The 24,117-nt window shown below is 38.2% G+C and overlaps 1 protein-coding gene across 13 annotated transcripts in view; it reads right to left on the reverse strand.

Annotated features, from left to right (window-relative positions):
* LOC137794484 (epidermal growth factor receptor substrate 15-like 1) overlaps nucleotides 1-24,117 on the reverse strand; it is a 108,158-nt gene that overhangs the window by 10,018 nt on the left and 74,023 nt on the right. For 9 of the 13 annotated variants that reach the window (XM_068591283.1, XM_068591279.1, XM_068591277.1 and 6 more), the window contains one exon: nucleotides 22,075-22,236. In XM_068591283.1, the coding sequence (XP_068447384.1) occupies nucleotides 22,075-22,236 (162 nt within the window). Of the gene's footprint in view, nucleotides 1-20,133; nucleotides 20,151-22,018; nucleotides 22,237-24,117 lie in introns of those variants that run through there. The other 4 variants (XM_068591281.1, XM_068591278.1, XM_068591284.1 and 1 more) reach the window with 3 other exon arrangements.

The raw sequence follows: 24,117 nt of genomic DNA on the forward strand, positions 1-24,117 counted from the left end.
TACCGTGTACTCTTTGGGCATAATTTATAGCTCAAAACGTTGGAAATCTTGTCTTCTGTCATAAACTGCGGTCGATAGGAATCCAACACATTCAGACGTCTCGTAATCGGACTGAATGTGAGAGCAAGTCCACCTCGCTCTGCCATCCGCTTCAATGTTAAATCTCCCTCCAAAGCCACGTCTCCCCTGAAGCTCGTACCTGATTTGTAAATCGCCCGTACAGACACATGTTTTATCGTACAGACTCACCAGTCACAGTATCTGTTCATCAAGTCTTCCTAACGCTTCATATGCGATATCTAAGCAATTGGGGCTTTTTAAGTATGTTTTTTGGGTGATTTTTGGATAGGTGTTTCCCAGCATTGACTCCATATAATCATCGGCAGTTAGTAATTGTAACTGCCGATATTTGAATTCATCACCATGGCAACCTCTGACATGAGGGCAGTTCAACAGACACACAGACACTTACACACGCACACACACACAGGACTTCTCTCTCTGTCTCCCTCCCTCCCTTTCTCTATCTGTTCATATATATATTCCACTATTTTCATATCTATTCAGCTGTTTTGTTATTTTCAAGTATATTCAGCTTTTTTAAGCTTTATTCAACAATATTTTACTATGTTCAGTGTTTAGATGATGCACTTTTCCTTTCAACTTTTCCAATTATACATTTAAACAAGAAGGATTTTCAACAGTTCAGTTTAATGCTTTTGGGCTTCAACACTTTTCATCAGGTAGTTTTCTTTACATGTTCATATATATTCCACTATTTTCATACATATTCAGGTGTTTTATTCAGTTGTTTTGTTATTTTCAAATATATTCAGCTTTTTTAAAGCTTTTTTAAGCTTTATTCAACAATATTTCACTATGTTCAGTGTTTAGATGATGCAGTTTTCCTTTCACCTTTTCCAATTATACATTTAAACAACAAGGATTTTCAACAGTTCAGTTTAATGCTTTTGGGCTTCAACACTTTTCATCAGGTAGTTTTCTTTACATGTTCATATATATTCCACTATTTTCATATATATTCACCTGTTTTGATAAATATTCCAGTATTTTCATATACATTCAGCTGTTTTCATATATATTCAGCTTTAAGCTTTTTTTTAAGCTTTATTCAACTTTATTTCACTATTTTCAGCTACATTCAGCAATTTCTTTCAAATATTTCAGCTTTATGCTTCAGCTTTTTGCATTCCAACGCATTTTCCACAGGAAATGCAATTTCTAGTTAGTTGGAATGCTTCGAGCATTCCAACTATTGTTCTTCGAATCTTTAAAAAACTTATTATTAGTTGGAATGCTTCGAGCATTCCAACTATTGTTCTTCGAATCTTTAAAAAACTTATTATTAGTTGGAATGCTTCGAGCATTCCAACTATTGTTCTTCGAATCTTTAAAAAACTTATTATTATTATTCTTCTATTTCTTCCGTACGTATTTTGGACTTCTTCAACTCCTTCATATTTTCAGCTACAGAAAAAAGTTCAATTATTCAAATATTCAGCTTCTTAAGCACACGTGTGCAACTTCCTTTTCAAATTTCAGACTTTTCAAATTTTTAAATTATTAAACTTTTTATGATTTTTTTTAAAATGGGACCCAATGGGGAAATCTTCAAATCATCTTCAACTTCAAACGTTTACAGGTTCTTCATACGTTCAGCTAGAGACACAATTTCAAATTTCAAATGTTGACAAAACGTTCAGCTATTATTCTACGCTTTTACATTTTTCATATTTTTTCAAATATTTAAATTATTAAACTTTTTATGAAAATAAAAATGAATGGTTTCCAATGGAAAAACGTTTTAAAATCCGCTTAAACTTCTTCAACTCCAAAAGCCTAAGGCTCTGCCATGCTTTCAGCTAGAGACACCATTCCAAGTTTAAAATGTTGCCAAAACTTTCAGCTATTACCGTATATCTCCACTTATTGATATATTTCATACTGTCATAATTGTCAGCGTTTTAGTTTTATGTTTTTTTGCCGCCTTTTCTCTCTTTTGCATGAGTGTGTGTTGCGGAGCTCAGAGCACGTGATGTCATGTTAGAGGGCAGACCCACGTCAGATCTTGAAGATTTTTTTTTTTTAAATTTGCCGTAAACTCCGTACCGTGTACTCTTTGGGCATAATTTATAGCTCAAAACGTTGGAAATCTTGTCTTCTGTCATAAACTGCGGTCGATAGGAATCCAACACATTCAGACGTCTCGTAATCGGACTGAATGTGAGAGCAAGTCCACCTCGCTCTGCCATCCGCTTCAATGTTAAATCTCCCTCCAAAGCCACGTCTCCCCTGAAGCTCGTACCTGATTTGTAAATCGCCCGTACAGACACATGTTTTATCGTACAGACTCACCAGTCACAGTATCTGTTCATCAGGTCTTCCTAACGCTTCATATGCGATATCTAAGCAATTGGGGCTTTTTAAGTATGTTTTTTGGGTGATTTTTGGATAGGTGTTTCCCAGCATTGACTCCATATAATCATCGGCAGTTAGTAATTGTAACTGCCGATGTTTGAATTCATCACCATGGCAACCTCTGACATGAGGGCAGTTCAACAGACACACAGACACTTACACACGCACACACACACAGGACTTCTCTCTCTGTCTCCCTCCCTCCCTTTCTCTATCTGTTCATATATATATTCCACTATTTTCATATATATATTCAGCTGTTTTGTTATATTCAAATATATTCAGCTTTTTTAAGCTTTATTCAACAATATTTCACTATGTTCAGTATTTAGATGATGCAGTTTTCCTTTCAACTTTTCCAATTATACATTTAAACAAGAAGGATTTTCAACAGTTCAGTTTAATGCTTTTGGGCTTCAACACTTTTCATCAGGTAGTTTTCTTTACATGTTCATATATATTCCACTATTTTCATACATATTCAGGTGTTTTATTCAGTTGTTTTGTTATTTTCAAATATATTCAGCTTTTTTAAAGCTTTTTTAAGCTTTATTCAACAATATTTCACTATGTTCAGTGTTTAGATGATGCAGTTTTCCTTTCACCTTTTCCAATTATACATTTAAACAACAAGGATTTTCAACAGTTCAGTTTAATGCTTTTGGGCTTCAACACTTTTCATCAGGTAGTTTTCTTTACATGTTCATATATATTCCACTATTTTCATATATATTCACCTGTTTTGATAAATATTCCAGTATTTTCATATACATTCAGCTGTTTTCATATATATTCAGCTTTAAGCTTTTTTTAAGCTTTATTCAACTTTATTTCACTATTTTCAGCTACATTCAGCAATTTCTTTCAAATATTTCAGCTTTATGCTTCAGCTTTTTGCATTCCAACGCATTTTCCACAGGAAATGCAATTTCTAGTTATTCTTCTATTTCCTCCGTACGTATTTTGGACTTCTTCAACTCCTTCATATTTTCAGCTACAGAAAAAAGTTCAATTATTCAAATATTCAGCTTCTTAAGCACACGTGTGCAACTTCCTTTTCAAATTTCAGACTTTTCAAATTTTTTAATTATTAAACTTTTTATGATTTTTTTTAAAATGGGACCCAATGGGGAAATCTTCAAATCATCTTCAACTTCAAACGTTTGCAGGTTCTTCATACGTTCAGCTAGAGACACAATTTCAAATTTCAAATGTTGACAAAACGTTCAGCTATTATTCTACGCTTTTACATTTTTCATATTTTTTCAAATATTTAAATTATTAAACTTTTTATGAAAATAAAAATGAATGGTTTCCAATGAAAAACGTTTTAAAACTTCTTCAGCTCCAAAAGCCTAAGGCTCTGCCATGCTTTCAGCTAGAGACACCATTCCAAGTTTAAAATGTTGCCAAAACTTTCAGCTATTACCGCATATCTCCACTTATTGATATATTTTATACTGTCATAATTGTCAGCGTTTTAGTTTTATGTTTTTTTGCCGCCTTTTCTCTCTTTTGCATGAGTGTGTGTTGCGGAGCTCAGTGCACGTGATGTCATACTTAGAGGGCAGACCCACGTCAGATCTTGAAGATTTTTTTTTTTTAAATTTGCCGTAAACTCCGTACCGTGTACTCTTTGGGCATAATTTATAGCTCAAAACGTTGGAAATCTTGTCTTCTGTCATAAACTGCGGTCGATAGGAATCCAACACATTCAGACGTCTCGTAATCGGACTGAATGTGAGAGCAAGTCCACCTCGCTCTGCCATCCGCTTCAATGTTAAATCTCCCTCCAAAGCCACGTCTCCCCTGAAGCTCGTACCTGATTTGTAAATCGCCCGTACAGACACATGTTTTATCGTACAGACTCACCAGTCACAGTATCTGTTCATCAGGTCTTCCTAACGCTTCATATGCGATATCTAAGCAATTGGGGCTTTTTAAGTATGTTTTTTGGGTGATTTTTGGATAGGTGTTTCCCAGCATTGACTCCATATAATCATCGGCAGTTAGTAATTGTAACTGCCGATGTTTGAATTCATCACCATGGCAACCTCTGACATGAGGGCAGTTCAACAGACACACAGACACTTACACACGCACACACACACACAGGACTTCTCTCTCTGTCTCCCTCCCTCCCTTTCTCTATCTGTTCATATATATATTCCACTATTTCCATATATATTCAGCTGTTTTGTTATTTTCAAATATATTCAGCTTTTTTAAGCTTTATTCAACAATATTTCACTATGTTCAGTATTTAGATGATGCAGTTTTCCTTTCAACTTTTCCAATTATACATTTAAACAACAAGGATTTTCAACAGTTCAGTTTAATGCTTTTGGGCTTCAACACTTTTCATCAGGTAGTTTTCTTTACATGTTCATATATATTCCACTATTTTCATATATATTCAGTTGTTTTGTTATTTTCAAATATATTCAGCTTTTTTAAAGCTTTTTTAAGCTTTATTCAACAAAATTTCACTATGTTCAGTAATTAGACGATGCAGTTTTCCTTTCAACTTTTCCAATTATACATTTAAACAAGAAGGATTTTCAACAGTTCAGTTTAATGCTTTTGGGCTTCAACACTTTTTATCAGGTAGTTTTCTTTACATGTTCATATATATTCCTCTATTTTCATATAGATTCACCTGTTTTAATTGTAACTGCCGATGTTTGAATTCATCACCATGGCAACCCTTGGAATGAGGGCAGTTTAACAGACACTTAAGCTTTATTCAACTATATTTCACTATTTTCAGCTACATTCAGCAATTTCTTTCAAATATTTCAGCTTTATGCTTCAGCTTTTTGCATTCCAACGCATTTTCCACAGGAAATGCAATTTCTAGTTATTATTCTATTTCTTCCGTACGTATTTTGGACCTCTTCAGCTCCTTCATATTTTCAGCTACAGAAAAAAGTTCAATTATTCAAATATTCAGCTTCTTAAGCACACGTGTGCAACTTCCTTTTCAAATTTCAGACTTTTCAAATTTTTAAATTATTAAACTTTTTATGATTTTTTTTAAAATGGGACCCAATGGGGAAATCTTCAAATCATCTTCAACTTCAAACGTTTGCAGGTTCTTCATACGTTCAGCTAGAGACACAATTTCAAATTTCAAATGTTGACAAAACGTTCAGCTATTATTCTACGCTTTTACATTTTTCATATTTTTTCAAATATTTAAATTATTAAACTTTTTATAAAAATAAAAATGAATGGTTTCCAATGAAAAACGTTTTAAAACTTCTTCAGCTCCAAAAGCCTAAGGCTCTGCCATGCTTTCAGCTAGAGACACCATTCCAAGTTTAAAATGTTGCCAAAACTTTCAGCTATTACCGCATATCTCCACTTATTGATATATTTTATACTGTCATAATTGTCAGCGTTTTAGTTTTATGTTTTTTTGCCGCCTTTTCTCTCTTTTGCATGAGTGTGTGTTGCGGAGTTCAGAGCACGTGATGTCATGTTAGAGGGCAGACCCACGTCAGATCTTGAAGATTTTTTTTTTTTAAATTTGCCGTAAACTCCGTACTGTGTACTCTGTGGGCATAATTTATAGCTCAAAACGTTGGAAATCTTGTCTTCTGTCATAAACTGCGGTCGATAGGAATCCAACACATTCAGACGTCTCGTAATCGGACTGAATGTGAGAGAAAGTCCACCTCGCTCTGCCATCCGCCGCCATGTTAAATCTCCCTCCAAAGCCACGTCTCCCCTGAAGCTCGTACCTGATTTGTAAATCGCCCGTACAGACACATGTTTTATCGTACAGACTCGCCAGTCACAGTATCTGTTCATCAGGTCTTCCTAACGCTCAATATGCGATATCGAAGCAATAGTGGCTTTTAAAGTACCATTTTTTTAAAATAGTTTGAAAGGAGTTCCACAGTATTTAGGTCTATTAAGCTCAGCGTAAGGAAGTCCCTTTGAAGTCATCACCATGGCAACCTTTGATCTAACGACCCACAGGTGTTCTCGTTAGGGCAGTTTAACAGACACACAGACACTTACACACGCACACACAACACAGATGACTTCTGTCTCTCTGTCTGTTTGTCTCACACACACAGACACACATACACACACACAAACAAACAAACACATACACAAACACACACACACACAAACAGACACACACACACAAACAGACACACAAACACACACACACAAACAGACACATACACACACACACAGACACACACAAAGACGTTTACGTGTGTTTTATATTGTGTAGTTGTCAACACTGTGATCATTAATAAGGTCATATGATATTTCATATACGTTTGTGTGTGTTCAGGACGTTCAGTAGTTTATTTCCTTAAGTCCACAGTCCAGTCTGCCTCTAATCAGTCTGCTGGCGCTCATTTGGTCACCATGACGACGGCAGCACACAGGGGCTTCATATCAGCCAATCAGTTTAACACACAAACCAACTCAAGTGCTTTGGAGGAGAGACGGGCGTCAGAAACAAAAGCTATATATTGCGACGTCTTACGGCAGTAGTAGCCACACTTTCAAAATTTCTTGCGAAATTTTCTAGTTAGTTGGAATGCTGCAAGCATTCCAACTATTGTTCTTCAAATCTTTATTAAACTTTTTATTATTATTCTATTTCTTCCATCCGTATTTTGGACCTCTTCAACTCTTTCATATTTTCAGCTACAGAAAAAAGTTCAATTATAAAAATATTCAGTTACCTAAGGACACGATGGCTAAGACTTTTCATATTTCAGACTTTTCAAATCTTTGAATTATTAAGCTTTTTATGATTTTTTTTATAATGGGACCCAATGGGGAAATTTTCAAATCATCTTCAACTTCAAACGTTTACAGTTTCTTCATACGTTGAGCTTGAGACAATATTTAAAATTTCACATGTTGACAAAACCTTTAGCTATTAATCTACGCTTTTACATTTTTCATATTTTCTCAATTTTCAAAATTATTCAGCTTTTTATAAAAAAAAAATGAATGGTTTCCAATGAAGAACATCTTCAAATCCGCTTTCAACTCTTCAACTTCAAAAGGGAAAGGCTCTGTCATGCCTTCAACTAGAGACACCATTCCACCTTTAAAATGTTGACAAAACGTTTAGCTGTTATTGTATTACTCATCTTTTTGATATCTCCTATAGTGTTTTAACTGTAGGCGTTTTCGTTTTATAGTTTTTCCGCACCTTTTCTGCCTTTCTCATTATTGTGTGTTGGGCAGCTCACAGCGGTGACGTCAGACTCCAGAGCGAGGGCACTTGGCGATACACATATTTCAAACTTGCTCTCTACTCCAAACCGTATACTCTTTGGACATAATTTATAGCTCAAAACGTTGGAAATCTTGTCTTCTGCCGTAAACTGCGGTCGATAAGAATCCAACAGATAAGACGTGTTGAGGTCCGACTGAATGGGAGAGCCGGTCCGTCCCCAGCAGCAGCCCTTTGGTCTGTGCATCTACAGGCAGCAGGCACGTAAGCGGCCGCACACGCGAACGGGTCGCGCACATGAACGGCCGTGCTCGCGCGTGAACGTGTTATTATGGTCGCGTGCACGTTCGTGTGTGTGTGTGCGCGCGCGTGTGTGCAGGTCACTTTGGTTATAAACGTCAGGATTAACAGCGTCACTGACGTTCACGTTGAGGTTTGACGGATGGTTTTGTAGACACTCAGTAATATCAGGTCTCTCACCAACTGCACCTGTAGATCAGTGGTTAGCAACTCCGCCTTAGGAGCAAAGGGTCAGTGGTTCAAACCCCACCTATGACAGATTTTAATTTTTCAAAAAAACTTTTTTTTTTCTTCTGTTGGACTGGACACTGTGGCGGGCCGGGTCGTATGTTTGACACCCCTGATTTAGATGATGCAGTTTTCCTTTCAACTTTTCCAATTATAAATTTAAACGACAAGAATTTTCAACAGTTCAATTAAATGACTTTGAACTGTAAAATGTTTCAGTAGGTATTTTGCCTTTTCTATATTTTCAATAATGATTTGCTATTTATTTATATATTCATCTATTCCGCTATTTTCAGCTATATTAATATATTCAGCTATTTTTACATATATTCAGCTATTCTTTCATTTTCAAATATATTTAGCTATATTTAGCTAATTTAAGCTATATTCCACTATGTTCCGCTATATTCAGCTATTTCTTTCAAATATTTCAGCTATAAGCTTCAGCTTTTTGCATTCCAACGCATTTTCAGCAGGAAATGCTCTTTCTAGTTATTATTATTCTTCTATTTCTTCCGTACGTATTTTGGACTTCTTCAACTCCTTCATATTTTCAGCTACAGAAAAAAGTTCAATTATTCAAATATTCAGCTTCTTAAGCACACGTGTGCAACTTCCTTTTCAAATTTCAGACTTTTCAAATTTTTAAATTATTAAACTTTTTATGTTTTTTTTTAAAATGGGACCCAATGGGGAAATCTTCAAATCATCTTCAACTTCAAACGTTTACAGGTTCTTCATACGTTCAGCTAGAGACACAATTTCAAATTTAAAATGTTGACAAAACGTTCAGCTATTATTCTACGCTTTTACATTTTTCATATTTTTTCAAATATTTAAATTATTAAACTTTTTATGAAAATAAAAATGAATGGTTTCCAATGGAAAAACGTTTTAAAATCCGCTTAAACTTCTTCAGCTCCAAAAGCCTAAGGCTCTGCCATGCTTTCAGCTAGAGACACCATTCCAAGTTTAAAATGTTGCCAAAACCTTCAGCTATTACCGTATATCTCCACTTATTGATATATTTTATACTGTCATAATTGTCAGCGTTTTAGTTTTATGTTTTTTTGCCGCCTTTTCTCTCTTTTGCATGAGTGTGTGTTGCGGAGCTCAGAGCACGTGATGTCATGTTAGAGGGCAGACCCACGTCAGATCTTGAAGATTTTTTTTTTTTTAATTTGCCGTAAACTCCGTACTGTGTACTCTGTGGGCATAATTTATAGCTCAAAACGTTGGAAATCTTGTCTTCTGTCATAAACTGCGGTCGATAGGAATCCAACACATTCAGACGTCTCGTAATCGGACTGAATGTGAGAGCAAGTCCACCTCGCTCTGCCATCCGCTTCAATGTTAAATCTCCCTCCAAAGCCACGTCTCCCCTGAAGCTCGTACCTGATTTGTAAATCGCCCGTACAGACACATGTTTTATCGTACAGACTCACCAGTCACAGTATCTGTTCATCAAGTCTTCCTAACGCTTCATATGCGATATCTAAGCAATCGGGGCTTTTTAAGTATGTTTTTTGGGTGATTTTTGGATAGGTGTTTGCCAGCATTGACTCCATATAATCATCGGCAGTTAGTAATTGTAACTGCCGATATTTGAATTCATCACCATGGCAACCTCTGACATGAGGGCAGTTCAACAGACACACAGACACTTACACACGCACACACACACAGGACTTCTCTCTCTGTCTCCCTCCCTCCCTTTCTCTATCTGTTCATATATATATTCCACTATTTCCATATATATTCAGCTGTTTTGTTGTTTTCAAATATATTCAGCTTTTTTAAAGCTTTTTAAGCTTTATTCAACAATATTTCACTATGTTCAGTATTTAGATGATGCAGTTTTCCTTTCAACTTTTCCAATTATACATTTAAACAACAAGGATTTTCAACAGTTCAGTTTAATGCTTTTGGGCTTCAACACTTTTCATCAGGTAGTTTTCTTTACGTGTTCATATATATTCCACTATTTTCATATATATTCACCTGTTTTGATAAATATTCCACTTTTTTCATATATATATTCAGCTGTTTTCATATATATTCAGCTTTAAGCTTTTTTAAAGCTTTATTCAACTATATTTCACTATTTTCAGCTACATTCAGCAATTTCTTTCAAATATTTCAGCTTTATGCTTCAGCTTTTTGCATTCCAACGCATTTTCCACAGGAAATGCAATTTCTAGTTATTATTATTCTTCTTATAGTCAAACCACTACTCCTCCCAGAGCGTTGCCAGCACATGCGCAAAAATTACATCGAAACGTGCGGTTTGCGCGGGAATCGTGAGCTATGACTTTTCTAAGAGATTCGCCCGTACGTTTTCCCGAAAAATGCAAAAAACATAAAAAAAATTTCACAAAATGTTCGTAGAGGGTGGCGCGCCAATTAACAGAGTGAGAAGAAGCGACAGAAACTATTAAAAAAAAAAACGTATTTTGTCTTTACTCCCACAATGTTCACTCTTCATACACCATTGTTGGATAGAAACGTTGGAAATATTGTCTTCTGTCATAAACTGCGGTCGATAGGAATCCAACAGATTCAGACGTCTTGAAATCGGACTGAATGTGAGAGCAAGTCCACCTCGCTCTGCCATCCGCCGCCATGTTAAATCTCCCTCCAAAAGCACGTCTCCCCTGAAGCTCGTACCTGATTTGTAAATCGCCCGTACAGACACATGTTTTATCGTACAGACTCACCAGTCACAGTATCTGTTTATCAGGTCTTCCTAACGCTCCATATGCGATATCGAAGCAATAGTGGCTTTTAAAGTACCATTTTTTTAAAATAGTTTGAAAGGAGTTCCACAGTATTTAGGTCTATTAAGCTCAGCGTAAGGAAGTCCCTTTGAAGTCATCTCGTTAGGGCAGTTTAACAGACACACAGACACTTACACACGCACACACAACACAGATGACTTCTGTCTCTCTGTCTGTTTGTCTCACACACACAGACACACATACACACACACAAACAAACAAACACATACACAAACACACACACACACAAACAGACACACAAACACACACACACAAACAGACACATACACACACACAGACACACACAAAGACGTTTACGTGTGTTTTATATTGTGTAGTTGTCAACACTGTGATCATTAATAAGGTCATATGATATTTCATATACGTTTGTGTGTGTTCAGGACGTTCAGTAGTTTATTTCCTTAAGTCCACAGTCCAGTCTGCCTCTAATCAGTCTCCTGGCGCTCACTTGGTCACCATGACGACGGCAGCACACAGGTGCTTCATATCAGCCAATCAGTTTAACACACAAACCAACTCAAGTGCTTTGGAGGAGAGACGGGCGTCAGAAACAAAAGCTATATATTGCGAGGTCTTACGGCAGTAGTAGCCACACTTTCAAAATTTCTTGCGAAATTTTCTAGTTTATTTTTCATGTTTGATTGACCTCACGCGGTCATTACTGGGAGAGCCGTATGATGCCAGGTCTGAACTACGCCGCCTGGAGAGATTTAAAGTGATAAGCTCCTCCCAATACAAAAAAAAAAAAATGCAGTTATCAAATAGTTAACGCTGTTAAAGGATTGCCAAATGAATCATGCGTTAACGCGTTATCGTGCCCAATGTGTGTGTGTGTATATTTCACAGCCCTAATATATATATATATATATATATATATATATATATATATATATATATATATATATATATATATATTAGGGCTGTGAAATGATTAATCACAGGTTTTCGGTGGATTAATCATAATTAATCAGATATTACCGATATTCTCTGTATATTTTTGTAAAAACATAAAGATTTATGATAAAAGACGGATATATACATTGTCATTGATACATTGGGGTGCTGTTGTAAACAATTCAACTATAGGCCGTAAAATGAACCCGTTATCGTTTCATCCCGCTCCACAGTCGAGCATCTACACGATCTTTAGCTCATAAAAAAGTCGTGCTAAACTACCCAAAAAAAGTTTGGGGCTGGAATACCAGTCGATTATTGATGCGGCGATGTTTTATGCAGTGAACGAAAGCTACCGTTTCAAAACTTGTAAGAGCGTAATAACCAGTTAGTGAAAGACTCAGAGAAACACAAATATCCAACTAGGCAAAATCCCGGACGTTTTTGGAATCATGTGTTATGTCTCGAAAAGAGGACATGTCCGGGAAAAAGAGAACGTCTGGTCATTCAGGTAATTCTCATTACTCATAGAAGTCCAGTGATCCCCTGTCAGCGCCACATTATCCGTAGCAGCCAAGTCATTTTCCGTTTTGTTCTTTCCAGCTTTATGTCACGATTGTGCGTCTTTGCGGTGCTTTGAAGCTCGGGTCCCCCTTTGCCACTCGCAAAATTTTGGTAACCCCTCTTCCTCAACAGTATTAATTCCGCAACTGTGCTACTCAGTTTGTCACAGGCAGACTTAGTGAGGGGTCTTTGTTGTTCAGTGAGGCTGGTTTGACGCATTCCACTTGAACACCCCTCGCTGACCAACATGCTGCGCGTTGAGATGGTACTTAAGCTGGTTGTGCTGGTGAAACGACAACGTCTTCCCGCAGAGTGTACATCTGACATCTACATCTGACTGTATTAGAGCGTAAATAGTTGAATTTCCGCTTTAATGGAAGCTCATTCTGCACATGCGTTAAATAAATTAACGCATTAATCCTGTAATTTAATCACAATGCGTTAACGTGTTATTTTTCACAGCTCTAATTATATATACATACATACATACACACATATACATATATACACACATATACATATATACACACATATATACATACATATATATATATACACATATATATACACACATAATATAATAATATACACATATATATATACATATACATATATATATACATATATACATATACATATATACATATATATATATACATATACATATATACATATACATATATACATATATATATACATATATATATATACATATATATATACACATATATATATACATACATATATATATATACATACATATACATATATACATATATATACATATATATATATACATACATATACATATATACATATATATACATATATATATATACATACATATATACACATATATGTATATATATATATATATATATATATATATACATATATATATATATATATATATATATATATATATACATATATATATATATATATATATATATATATACATATATATATATATATATATACATATATATATATACATATATATATATATATATATATATATATATATATATATATATATCGATATATATGGGCTGGGCAAAGTCTAAAAAAATTAACTGATAAATCGCATGATTTTTCTGCGATTAATCGCATTATGCGCCAAATTCAATAATGAAGTAAAAACTAGTGTATTGCACAGTTTTATTTTAAAGTAATGTTATCAGAACAATATAATAGGCACTCTGAAGCAACAGCAAGTTAACATACTTATATATATAGATTATAGATTTTTTTTCTTTTTTTATTAACTGGTAGGTCCCTGTGAGGAACAAACTACTACTTCTTTTGTCCATGTTTAGTAGTAAGGGTCCCTGTGAGGGACAAGCCACTCCTTTTGTCCATGTTCAGTCTGTTACCAAAGACCAGCAATTAATTCACTTAATACAAAAGCAATAAGTGCTTTTGATGTTTTCCTGTTCAGTTCAGTTTTTCTTCCTCAGTGAGAAAAGTCCAGTCTGTGTTGGCTTGAACAAGTGCACTGAACATCTTCTGATGTAAGGAAAGTTCTCCTCTTTGAGAGAAGAGTAAATATCCAGAAGTGAGTATAGCGTCCTGACGTAAAGTACTCTGCCGTAGTGGATCAGACCGCGGGGTCAGGAGCTTTGCGCATGTATGATTATCTTTCAATCTGGACGTGGAGCCCGCCGGTTTTGTGATTCGAAGCTGCTCATTGCAGCACTGCTGCTCGTTAAGAAACAGAAGCTACATTACAATAGTGCTTTCACGTCAGGCTCAAGTTGTCAACGCTGCCTGCCTGAGGCTACGGAAGCGCGCGTGCACATGATTTGCCTTTAAAGTATAAGCAGTGTCGTATTCATTTATAGCGTGCATCTTATTTTTTAAAATTTTTTCTATCGCTTTATATATATACAGCATATATATACACATACATATTTTTACATATATATATATATATATATATATATATATATATATATATATATATATATATATTAGTGCTGTCATATTATTGCATTATTAACGGCGTTAACGCATTTTCATTTTTTTCTTGTAATCACCACGCCGGATGTAGATCAACCGGAAGCAAAACATTAGGCACGCCGTTTGCGCTTGGAAGCTAGGCTATAGTTACGGGTTGAAATGAATGAATGGTGAGCGTGATACGGCAAAACGAATAATAAGACGTGGTTCCCTTGACAAGACCGAAGTGGTATGAGCCATTTGTTATTGTGAACTGAGCTATCATCGTAGCTATCAAGTCTGAAATACCACTCGATGGCCAAGCACACAGCTGATGCTATCTCTGCGCCCCCTCGTCATAGCCAGACACGAATGGATGACTTCGGACAGAAACACATGGACACCACAACGAAGAACAAACTTACTGCAGCCAAAGCTAAATGGATGCTACTGTGTATAGCCTGTTAACGTTGTGGAGGACGAGGGTCAAGCTCAGGGGTGTCCAAAGTCCGACCCGCGGGCCAATCTTCATACAGCCCGCAGCTTCGATTTTATAATGTATTATGTATGGCCTGCCAGCTCCGTCAGAATAAATAAATCAAAAAACGTTAAAGATGTAATTAAAGGACAAGGGCAAAATTCACTTGTTTTAAAGTTTAATGATAACAGAGCACTTCTCATTACTTTGAACTCTTGTTTAAAATGTTCACAAGGCAATGTTATTTAACTCATAGAAATGTAAGGTATTCTATACAGTTTGTTCATTGTTATCTGACTGAATGAAAGCCATTATTGCTTACATTATATTAGGTTACATTGTCATTTCAAAAATAAAGATAATTGTGACAGTGAAAGTGTGTTTTTTTAATGTAACATTTGTGGTTTAAAAAAATGTCAGAAGGAACTATTGGCCCCCGGGCATCTTTAATTTATCAAATTTGGTCCTTTTTGCAAAAAGTTTGGACACCCCTGCCATAGACACATTAACATAACACTACTGCATCCATAAAAACACAAATATATAAAACAGCCAATATTAGGATCGTCACGGCCAAACATGGCCGTAACATTCCGTACGAAAGGCATCATCAGTAAATCCACCACCAAGTTTGTTTCTCCTCCTTCTTCAGCCATTGAGTGTTAAAAAATCTAACAATGTCTTAACTACTCTGACTAGTACTGAGTTCTGCTAGCAGCTAGGTAGCTTTCTGTTAACAGCAGTCATGCTGGCCCACTGACCAATCATAGCACTTGTTAATGGTCACGCTGGCCCTCTGACCAATCATTAGCACGTCAAAGAATATGCCCAGCATGTCAAACTAAAGATCTGATTGGTTGAAGACTATGACAATCGATAAAATCCTCTCCCTGTGTACTTTAATCTTTAAAGGCCAGCTCTGCTTCCATAGAGGTGAAATCTGATTGGATGAAAGCTCTCCTTAAAAAAAGCTTGAGGCGCTGCAGGCCGGAAGAAGAGCAACAGGAAGACAGGATCATGTATTTGTGAAAAACTATTTAATTACAAAATAGGTATAACTTTGTGATTCTGTTTGGCCAGCAGAGAAGGCTAATAGTGTGTTCATACAGAACACGTCAAAAAGTTTCTCGATGCGTGTCAAGAAAATTTTTGACGCATTCGGTGAAAGTGTGTTCAGACCAAAAGCAGCATGACGAATTGCGGCTCCACAAAGGGGGCGTGGCTTATCTCTGCCGCTTTTCTTCGTGAAAAGAGCGATCTCTTCTGTTTTAGACTAAGGAAGACATAACCACCAAAACTGCTTTATACTTGTTGTGGAAGTCACAAAAATGTCGGGACATCAAACTCCATGGTGTCTGGGTTCATAATATTATTCGTAGTCCCACAACAGCGCCTGAATGAAGCCGCTATTAGCTCCTTCCGGAGCACCAAAGGCCTGTCTCACGAAGCTGGGTTAACATACCCGGGGTTTCCCTCAGTTATCCAGCTGCACTTAACCAGATGTCCGCAGTCTCACAAAGCCATATCAACTCGTTAAGTCAAACCAGGAGTGTCTCATCTAGATCTGTGCTCGTGCACAAAAAAGTGGCAGTGTTAACTCAGTTTGACCAATCGTGCACCATGGAGAAGCCGCCAAGAGCAACATATTTTACAATGGAGGAGCAAACCACGATCTTAATAATGTACGATAAATATAGTGAAAGGATACAAGCAAAAAGCAACTCTGCTGCAGCAACCACAAGCCGTAAAGAAACGTGGCAAAAAAATTTGCAGACTCCGTCAATGCATAAATTACTGGGATTGTAATATTAAATCACTGTCTCAAATGAATGTGACTATTTTGATTATCTTTTTGTTTTAACAATAACCTCATTTCAGTTGCAACCCCTAAAAGAGCTAAAAGAACATGGGAGCAAGTTGAAACGAAATACATAGTTCAAAGCGGTTAGTAAGTTTATTATATCTTCCAGGCTACATGCATGATGTGAACAATATACATGCATAGTCTACACAACAACTCCAACAAGTTTTGCCAGTCACGAAACACGCGCTGTGTGCGGAGCGCTGCTCTTACTATCCGAGCGCATTCCTCAACGGGATTCTGCAGAAATGGGCAAGCCATTTTTCCAAGACAATGATTGGCCAGTAGGCGGTCTTATATCCCCGCTGAGATCTTATCCAGGAACTTCACCTGCTCCGGAGCAGGTTAGGCGTTCAGCGTAAGTTACCGGGGAAACGAACCCCGCTAAAAAGTGAACCAGCTTCGTGAGACGGAAAACCCAGAGTTAATCCAGTAGTTACCTTGCTAAACCGAAATCCAATGGTACAAAATAAAATTATGTGCACATTTTAGGTAAACAAGGGTTTACAAAATAAAATTATAAAGTGCACATTTCAGGTAGACAAGGTGAGAGAGCGAGATCTGTTTTATTATTGTTATTATTTTTGTAATCTATATGAGTTGTATATTTTTGTTTTTCTGCTGTGTTTTAATTGCTTTGCCAATATTGGTGTTGCAATGTTCTAATTAAATAGGGAGAGAAAGAGAGAGAGAGAGACAGAGAGAGAGAGAGAGAGAGAGAGAGAGAGAGAGAGAGAGAGAGAGCAGTCAGGCTTTCTAGGTCCTGTCATTGGATGCAATGTGTATTATATATCAGCTAGACCAGGGGTGTCCAAACCTTTTGCAAAGAGGGCCAAATTTGATGAAGTAAAGATGCCACAAATGTTACATGAAAATACACACATTCACTGTCACAATTATCTCCTCTTAAAAAAATTAGTAGTTGTGCAGTGGTCCAATGCATCGGTGCTTTCATCGCAGGCTAATGAGAAATAGAGCGAACCTCCATTACCCTTGCAAGTCTCGGGTAGCACAAAGGGCAACAAGCTAGGATTTGCCGTTTCCTTATAACTTTTATTCATAAGATGTACGGTATGCATTCCCGGCCTCGGCCATGAGTGCACCTGCCTTGGCTTATCTTCTCCTTCGACTGAAACAGCTGTTGCCAGCCGTGTCGCCTCTGCTCAATGCTCTTTCCCATAAGAGGCTACTCCTGTTTTAACGTCGAGAGACACACACACAAATTGCCCCCAGTTGAGGCTGATTACACCTTATCTCAGCACACTCAGTTCCCTTTGCAGTTGAGCCAACGCCGCTGCCACAGTGTTGTTTTTTTAATCATTAAGAGCGTTCCTTCTGGAGGCTTGAGTGTGCAATGTTTTATTGCCGCAGGATTGTTTTGTCATGTTTTTATATAGAACTCAATGTGACTGTGAATTTGTTCTTGTTGATGTGGACAACATTCATTGTCCGTTAATAATGCAGCATCCCGTCAAGCGCGTGTTTATGTAAACAATAGGCTCGTTTGAGATGAGCCAGTCCTGCGCAGAATCGATCGGCGGCGATCGACGTGCAATGCATGCTGGTTAGATTTGTGTCCGACTTGCTACAGGATTGCTCTGACGTCATGCACACATGGTCAACGATACTCTCACGAGAACAAGGCGGCTGTCGATTTTAGAGCCAGGTGCTGCAGCAGCTCTCCACCGACTACCTGGCCCAGTGCATGATGGGAAACGCCTGGCTGTCGCCACATCAGAGAGACGATTGGCTCTTAGATCTGACAGCAAACACCCCGTGTTGTAGAAAATCCTTCTTTTATGTGAAGTTGTAATACTTCACGCTCGATTGTTCACTATTAGTTTCAGGTTTAATATAAAAACATATTTTGTGTGGTTTGTATAACACATATTAAAACCAGTAGTAATGTATTTCACACGCAGACATAAAAACAACAAAGGATGCAGCTACACATTTCTACATGAATATATATTTATAATCACATGGCGGCCCCCGTAGCGGCGACGTCTCATTCGAATGTCTGCCCTATCAATTTCGGAACTAACAGGAAGTGTTTCAATCTGTGACTTCCTGTTAATACTTTGAAGGCAGCTGAAAACTGTCAGACTTGATCGCAGTTTTTTGTAAAAGCCTCCCGCAGTGGCCGCCTGCTCTCGCTCCAGGCGAGGCGCAGCTCTAACAAACAAGCCTAATATCAGACGGCAAAGAAGCGTTAATCCGGCAACCCGATAACAGCGTTAATTATTTGATCATGCGTTAACTGCATTTTTTTTTGCACTGTCTTACAACTGCCACACACAGGTGCCACACTTGAAATCTTTCCCAGACAGCGTAGTTCAGACCTGTCTTACGACTCTTCCAGTCCGACCCGCATGAGGTCAATGAAAAATAAATAAATAAGATGCACGCCAAAAAGGCAATACAACGACACTGCTTTTGATTTAAAGGCGATTTATGTATGTGCGCGTGAGCGCTTCCGTAGCCTCACTGACAGGCAATGTTGACAACTCGCAGACTTGAGCCTGACGTGAAAGCACGTATTGTTATGTAGTTTCTCCGCCTCACAAAGCGCTCACAGGCGGTCAGTCTCAGCATCCAGATTGAAAATTAATCGCGCATGCGCAAAGCTTCTGTCCCCGGGGCTGATACACTATGGCAGAGCACTTTAAGTCAGTATGACTTCTGAATCTTTACCCTTCTCTCAAAGAGGAGAACTTTCCACACATCACAATTTGTTCAGTGCACTTGTTCAAGCCAACACAGATTGGACTTTTCTCACTGAGAAAAAGAAAGAAAGAAAGAAAAATTGAACTGGAAAACATCAAAAGCACTTATTGTTTTAGATAAAGTTAATCAGTTTCTGGTCTTTAACATACATGTTTAAGGTAAGCAACGGGCTGAACATTGACAAAAGAAGGAGTGGCTTGTCCCTAACAGGGACCCTTCCTACTGAACACATTGTTTATGTTGTTCTCTGATAAAATAACAAAAAAATCTTCTGGATTGTATTCGACTGCATAGGCGCACCATCAGTGTTTGCCTATAAATAATATTTGAAAAAAGACCTTTTAATAGACTGACCATCAAAAAATAAAAAAGAACACAAGAAAGTTTTGACCCCCTCATTTGAAATGACATGGCTTATTTATGAGACCCATATTTAAGATTTCCAGAGCATTTACGCAACCTCGCAACAGTGAGGGCAGAAATGAGATTTCCAGAATTCATACAGATTGAGATTATAAATATATTGCCGAGATATGTGTGTCTCTTCTTTAAAGCTTTTAGCTTCATTTTTTGTTTCAGCCACACATGATGGAATATCTATCGAACAAATGCTTCAACTTACACATCTAAAACTTTCCACCTTAACGTGGCTTGTTTTAAATTCATTGCTTGTTCGATCTCTTACCTTCACTTTGTCCGGTCCTGTCAGAGAGGTGGATTACAGAACAGAAGTATTATAAACCAAGGGTCCCTGAACTAGGTGTCTGCACACAACATCACACCACACAAACACTATGAAGGGGACACCTGCACCGGTCTGCTCAGTCCACTGTGTTCAGCTACTCTTTTTAGATTGTGAGCAAGTAATTCTGCTAGCTTCAAACTGCAGGCTAGTTAGCGTTGGCAGAAGTGACTTACGATGCTAACGCGCTACTGAAGGCGAATTAGACACTTGTTGACGATAAGAATCACAGGTGGGACAAATGGACTGAGGTGAAACAGACTGTTCAGGGAATCCCTTCACATGGTGACAAACAACACCGGGAGTGAAAGGAAGGAGCAGCTAAACATAAACAGGAGATATGACACGCAGAGAAAAATTAAAAGATGTCATCAAAGAATGAAGAAGCCGAAAAAAATCTGGCCATTCAATCACAAGCCTCCGTCTCATACTTTACGCCGTGGGGACAAGAGGTCATGCTTATAGCAGATGGAGTTATTGTTTCATAAAAAGTATTTCAATGTATGTAACTAGTCATTGTTGTTGGGCTGTTTTTTGGAATTTGTCTCTTATCAATTTAATTGTTGAAAGCATGGGTCTTAAAAGAGGGTGGAAAAAAGATCCTCGGTAGAACCCCTTGTGTGGGTAGAAGGGTTCTCTGGAGGAACTGTTTATTGGAGGTTCCAGATTTGACCGTTAAAAGATGGTTCTAGATACAACCCTTTTTGTTGGACTTAAGACATGCAGAACAAGAGTTATGGCATCGATCAACCATCAACAGCAAATGACACACGCACGCACACACACACACACACACACACACACACACACACAGCTAGAGTGTAAGGTCATGCAGGGCAGACAAAATTCAAGAGCTGCGAATTGAGCGGTGATACTGCTGTGTCTCATGTAAAATAAATCAGACAAATGGTTGAAATGAGTAGCACTAGTCAGGAGCCTTATTCTAGACTCTACTGGCCCAGACTGTGACCACTAAGCCAACATGCTGCTGATATTAGCCCTCGGTCTTTGTGAAAGTCCGGGGAAACCCTGACAAATCTATGATACTACTCCCGCCAAAAAAAACTAAGACTTTCATAGCTTTAAATAAATAAATAATTCAAGGTGATTTCATATGCAGCCCCCCTCAACCCTCCACACACACTTCAATACTCTACATACACAATTGTGTGGGACCCATTTTTGCAGGAACTCCCTGTTTCAGAGCTGTGATGGCGTTTTAACAGTGTGAAATGTTTTTGGGTTGTTCACAAACAGGGGAGCTTGTTAGCATGGAGAACAGATCCCTGTGAGAGAAGCTAAAACAAAGGTTGTCATTTGTGTTGTACTGTCCAGTGCTTCCATTGTTACATTAATCTTGTAGCTCAGTGAACTGAGCTGTGTGAGCTTATTGTATTATATTGTACTTTCTTAACTTTACCACGACAGATGAAATATTAATTTCTGGTTCTTTGTTACGTAAATGGGATTGTCTAACTGTCTAATATATACTGTATATGTTTGTGGGCATTAAAGTAAAAAAAGAAAATCTTTTCATTTTGTTCACAAAAAATATGTAATTAATCATAAATTTGAATTGATAATTGAAATGATTGATAACTATAGCCTAAATCTGGGTATCTGATTGTGGTCCTCTGCATTTGTTAATAAGAATGATCCTCCTCACATCTCTCAATATGTAAACAAGAAACCTTCTTAACTGATTCAGATAGGGAGATGTAGTCACTGTTGTAAAATCAGTAATTAAACATGTTTTCATACTACTCTGATATATCCCATTACAACTTAACAAGTGACCTTGTAGCAGGCTTTAACAGTATCACCCATCTCAACTTACAGAACGAAAGTCTGCAAAACCTGAGACGGGCTCTTTAGAGTCTTTACTTGATGCAGAGGACGGGGCGAAGGGGTCTTTCCCACTGAACGGGTCTCCCAGGCCCTTTTTACTCTGAAACGGGTCAATGATGTCGCCGCCGAACGGCTGGAAGGGGTCGCATGGTTTGGAAGGGTCCGCTGTTCCAGACGTACTCACTGGTGTGCTCTTACCTGAGAACATAAAAGACAAGAGGTAAACATTGTCCCAGGGGAAGAGTTTTTTTTGTTGTTCAATCATAGCGACAGATGCTTGCTTAATACAACTGCAACTTGTATCAACCAGCAACCCACCCCCACTCCAACACCTCACAGCACCCCCCAACGTGTCCCTCAACCAGCTGAGGAGGGAACTCAGGAGGATCAAGGTGAGGAAGGCCATGGGGCCAGACGGCATCAGTTCAAGGCTCCTCAAATCCTGCGCAGACCAGCTGTGCGGGATAGCGGAGCACACCTTTAACTTGAGCTTGAGGCTGGGGAAAGTACCACAGCTATGGGGCACATCCTGCGTGGTACCGGTACCAAAAACCCCACGGCCCAAGGACCCCAACAGCTTCAGGCCGGTGGCTTTAACGTCCCACCTAATGAAGACCTTGGAGAGGCTGGTCCTTGTTCATCTCCGCCCTCTGGTGAGCTCATCTCTGGACCCACTTCAGTTTGCCTATCAGTCTGGCATCGGGGTGGAGGGACGCCGTCATCTTCCTGCTGCAGAGATGTCTCTTTCACCTGGAAAAGGCTGGAAGCACTGTGAGAGTCATGTTTTACGACTTCTCCAGTGCCTTCAACACCATCCAGCCTTTTCTACTGAGAGACAAACTGGAGCAGACCGGGGTGGACCACCACCTCACTTTATGGATACTGGACTACCTCATCAACTGTCCATGGTACGTGTGGATACGGGGGTGTGAGTCAGATCGGGTTTCCTGCAGCACAGAGGCCCCACAGGGAACCGTTCTGCCTCCATTCCTCTTCACCATATACACATCGGACTTCAGCCACAACTCTGCCAAATGCCACCTGCAAAAGTTCTCTGATGACTATGCAATCGTCGGCCTCATCTCCGCCGATGATGACAGAGAATACAGAGAACTTAACCAGGACTTTTTGGTATGGTGCCAGCGGAACCGCCTCCAGATAAACTCCAGCAAGACCAAGGAGCTGGTGGTGGACTTCCCTTGGAAACTGTGGAGGTGGTGGGGGACAGTAGGATGATGACCAAACATTCATCCATGATGAACCACGCCTCCCACCCCATGCAGGACACTCTGGCTGCGCTGCACTGCTCCTTCAGCCACCAGCTGATTCATCCCCGGTGTCTTAAGGAGAGATACCGCAGGTCCTTTCTCCCAATTGCTGTCAGGCTGCACAACGAGCTGAGCCCCCAGTAGACCGCAAAACCACTCTGAACACGCCGAACATTTTGTGAGCACAATGATTACTTTAATCCATGCACTTGTGCAATATTCCTTGTAGTATTTTTCAGTACTTTGTACATTTTTTTTAATCTATCTGTAAATACAATTTTTTATTCCATCTGTATATTTTTTATTCCATCTGTATATTTTTATATATCTTATTCATCTGTATATTTTTATTCCATCTGCATATTTGTATAAAATCTGTAAATTTAATATTCTTCTTCGTTACTGCTAATTTTTTCTTTCTTCTTTATCTTATTACTTGTGAGCAGTGCTACTGTAATCCTGTAATTTCCCCACTGAGGGACTAAAAAAGGATTATCGTATCTTATCTTGTTTAGAGCACTTATGTGACAAACCAATCAAAAACAACACTAAAATCGTAAATGCTAATGGTCTGTTAGCATGCTGTGTTTTTTTAGCGCCATAAAATGCCTTGTTGTCAATTCACATGTGAGGAAGACAAGCGCAAAGGTGAGAGACACCTCTATAATGTGCAGGCAGTCCCAAGCGCCTATTTATTTTAATAGCACGAGGGCTGAACCCGAAGATAAAAATATTCAGCCTTTGGAATGCTACAGAGCACACTGCACGTCATGTGACGGGGGAACAACCAATTACAGCCAGCTTAATATTT

This window comes from Clinocottus analis, unplaced genomic scaffold (genome assembly GCF_023055335.1).
Source record: "Clinocottus analis isolate CAN_PGR_092001 unplaced genomic scaffold, fCliAna1.0.p SCAF_25, whole genome shotgun sequence".
Classification (NCBI taxonomy): domain Eukaryota; kingdom Metazoa; phylum Chordata; class Actinopteri; order Perciformes; family Cottidae; genus Clinocottus; species Clinocottus analis.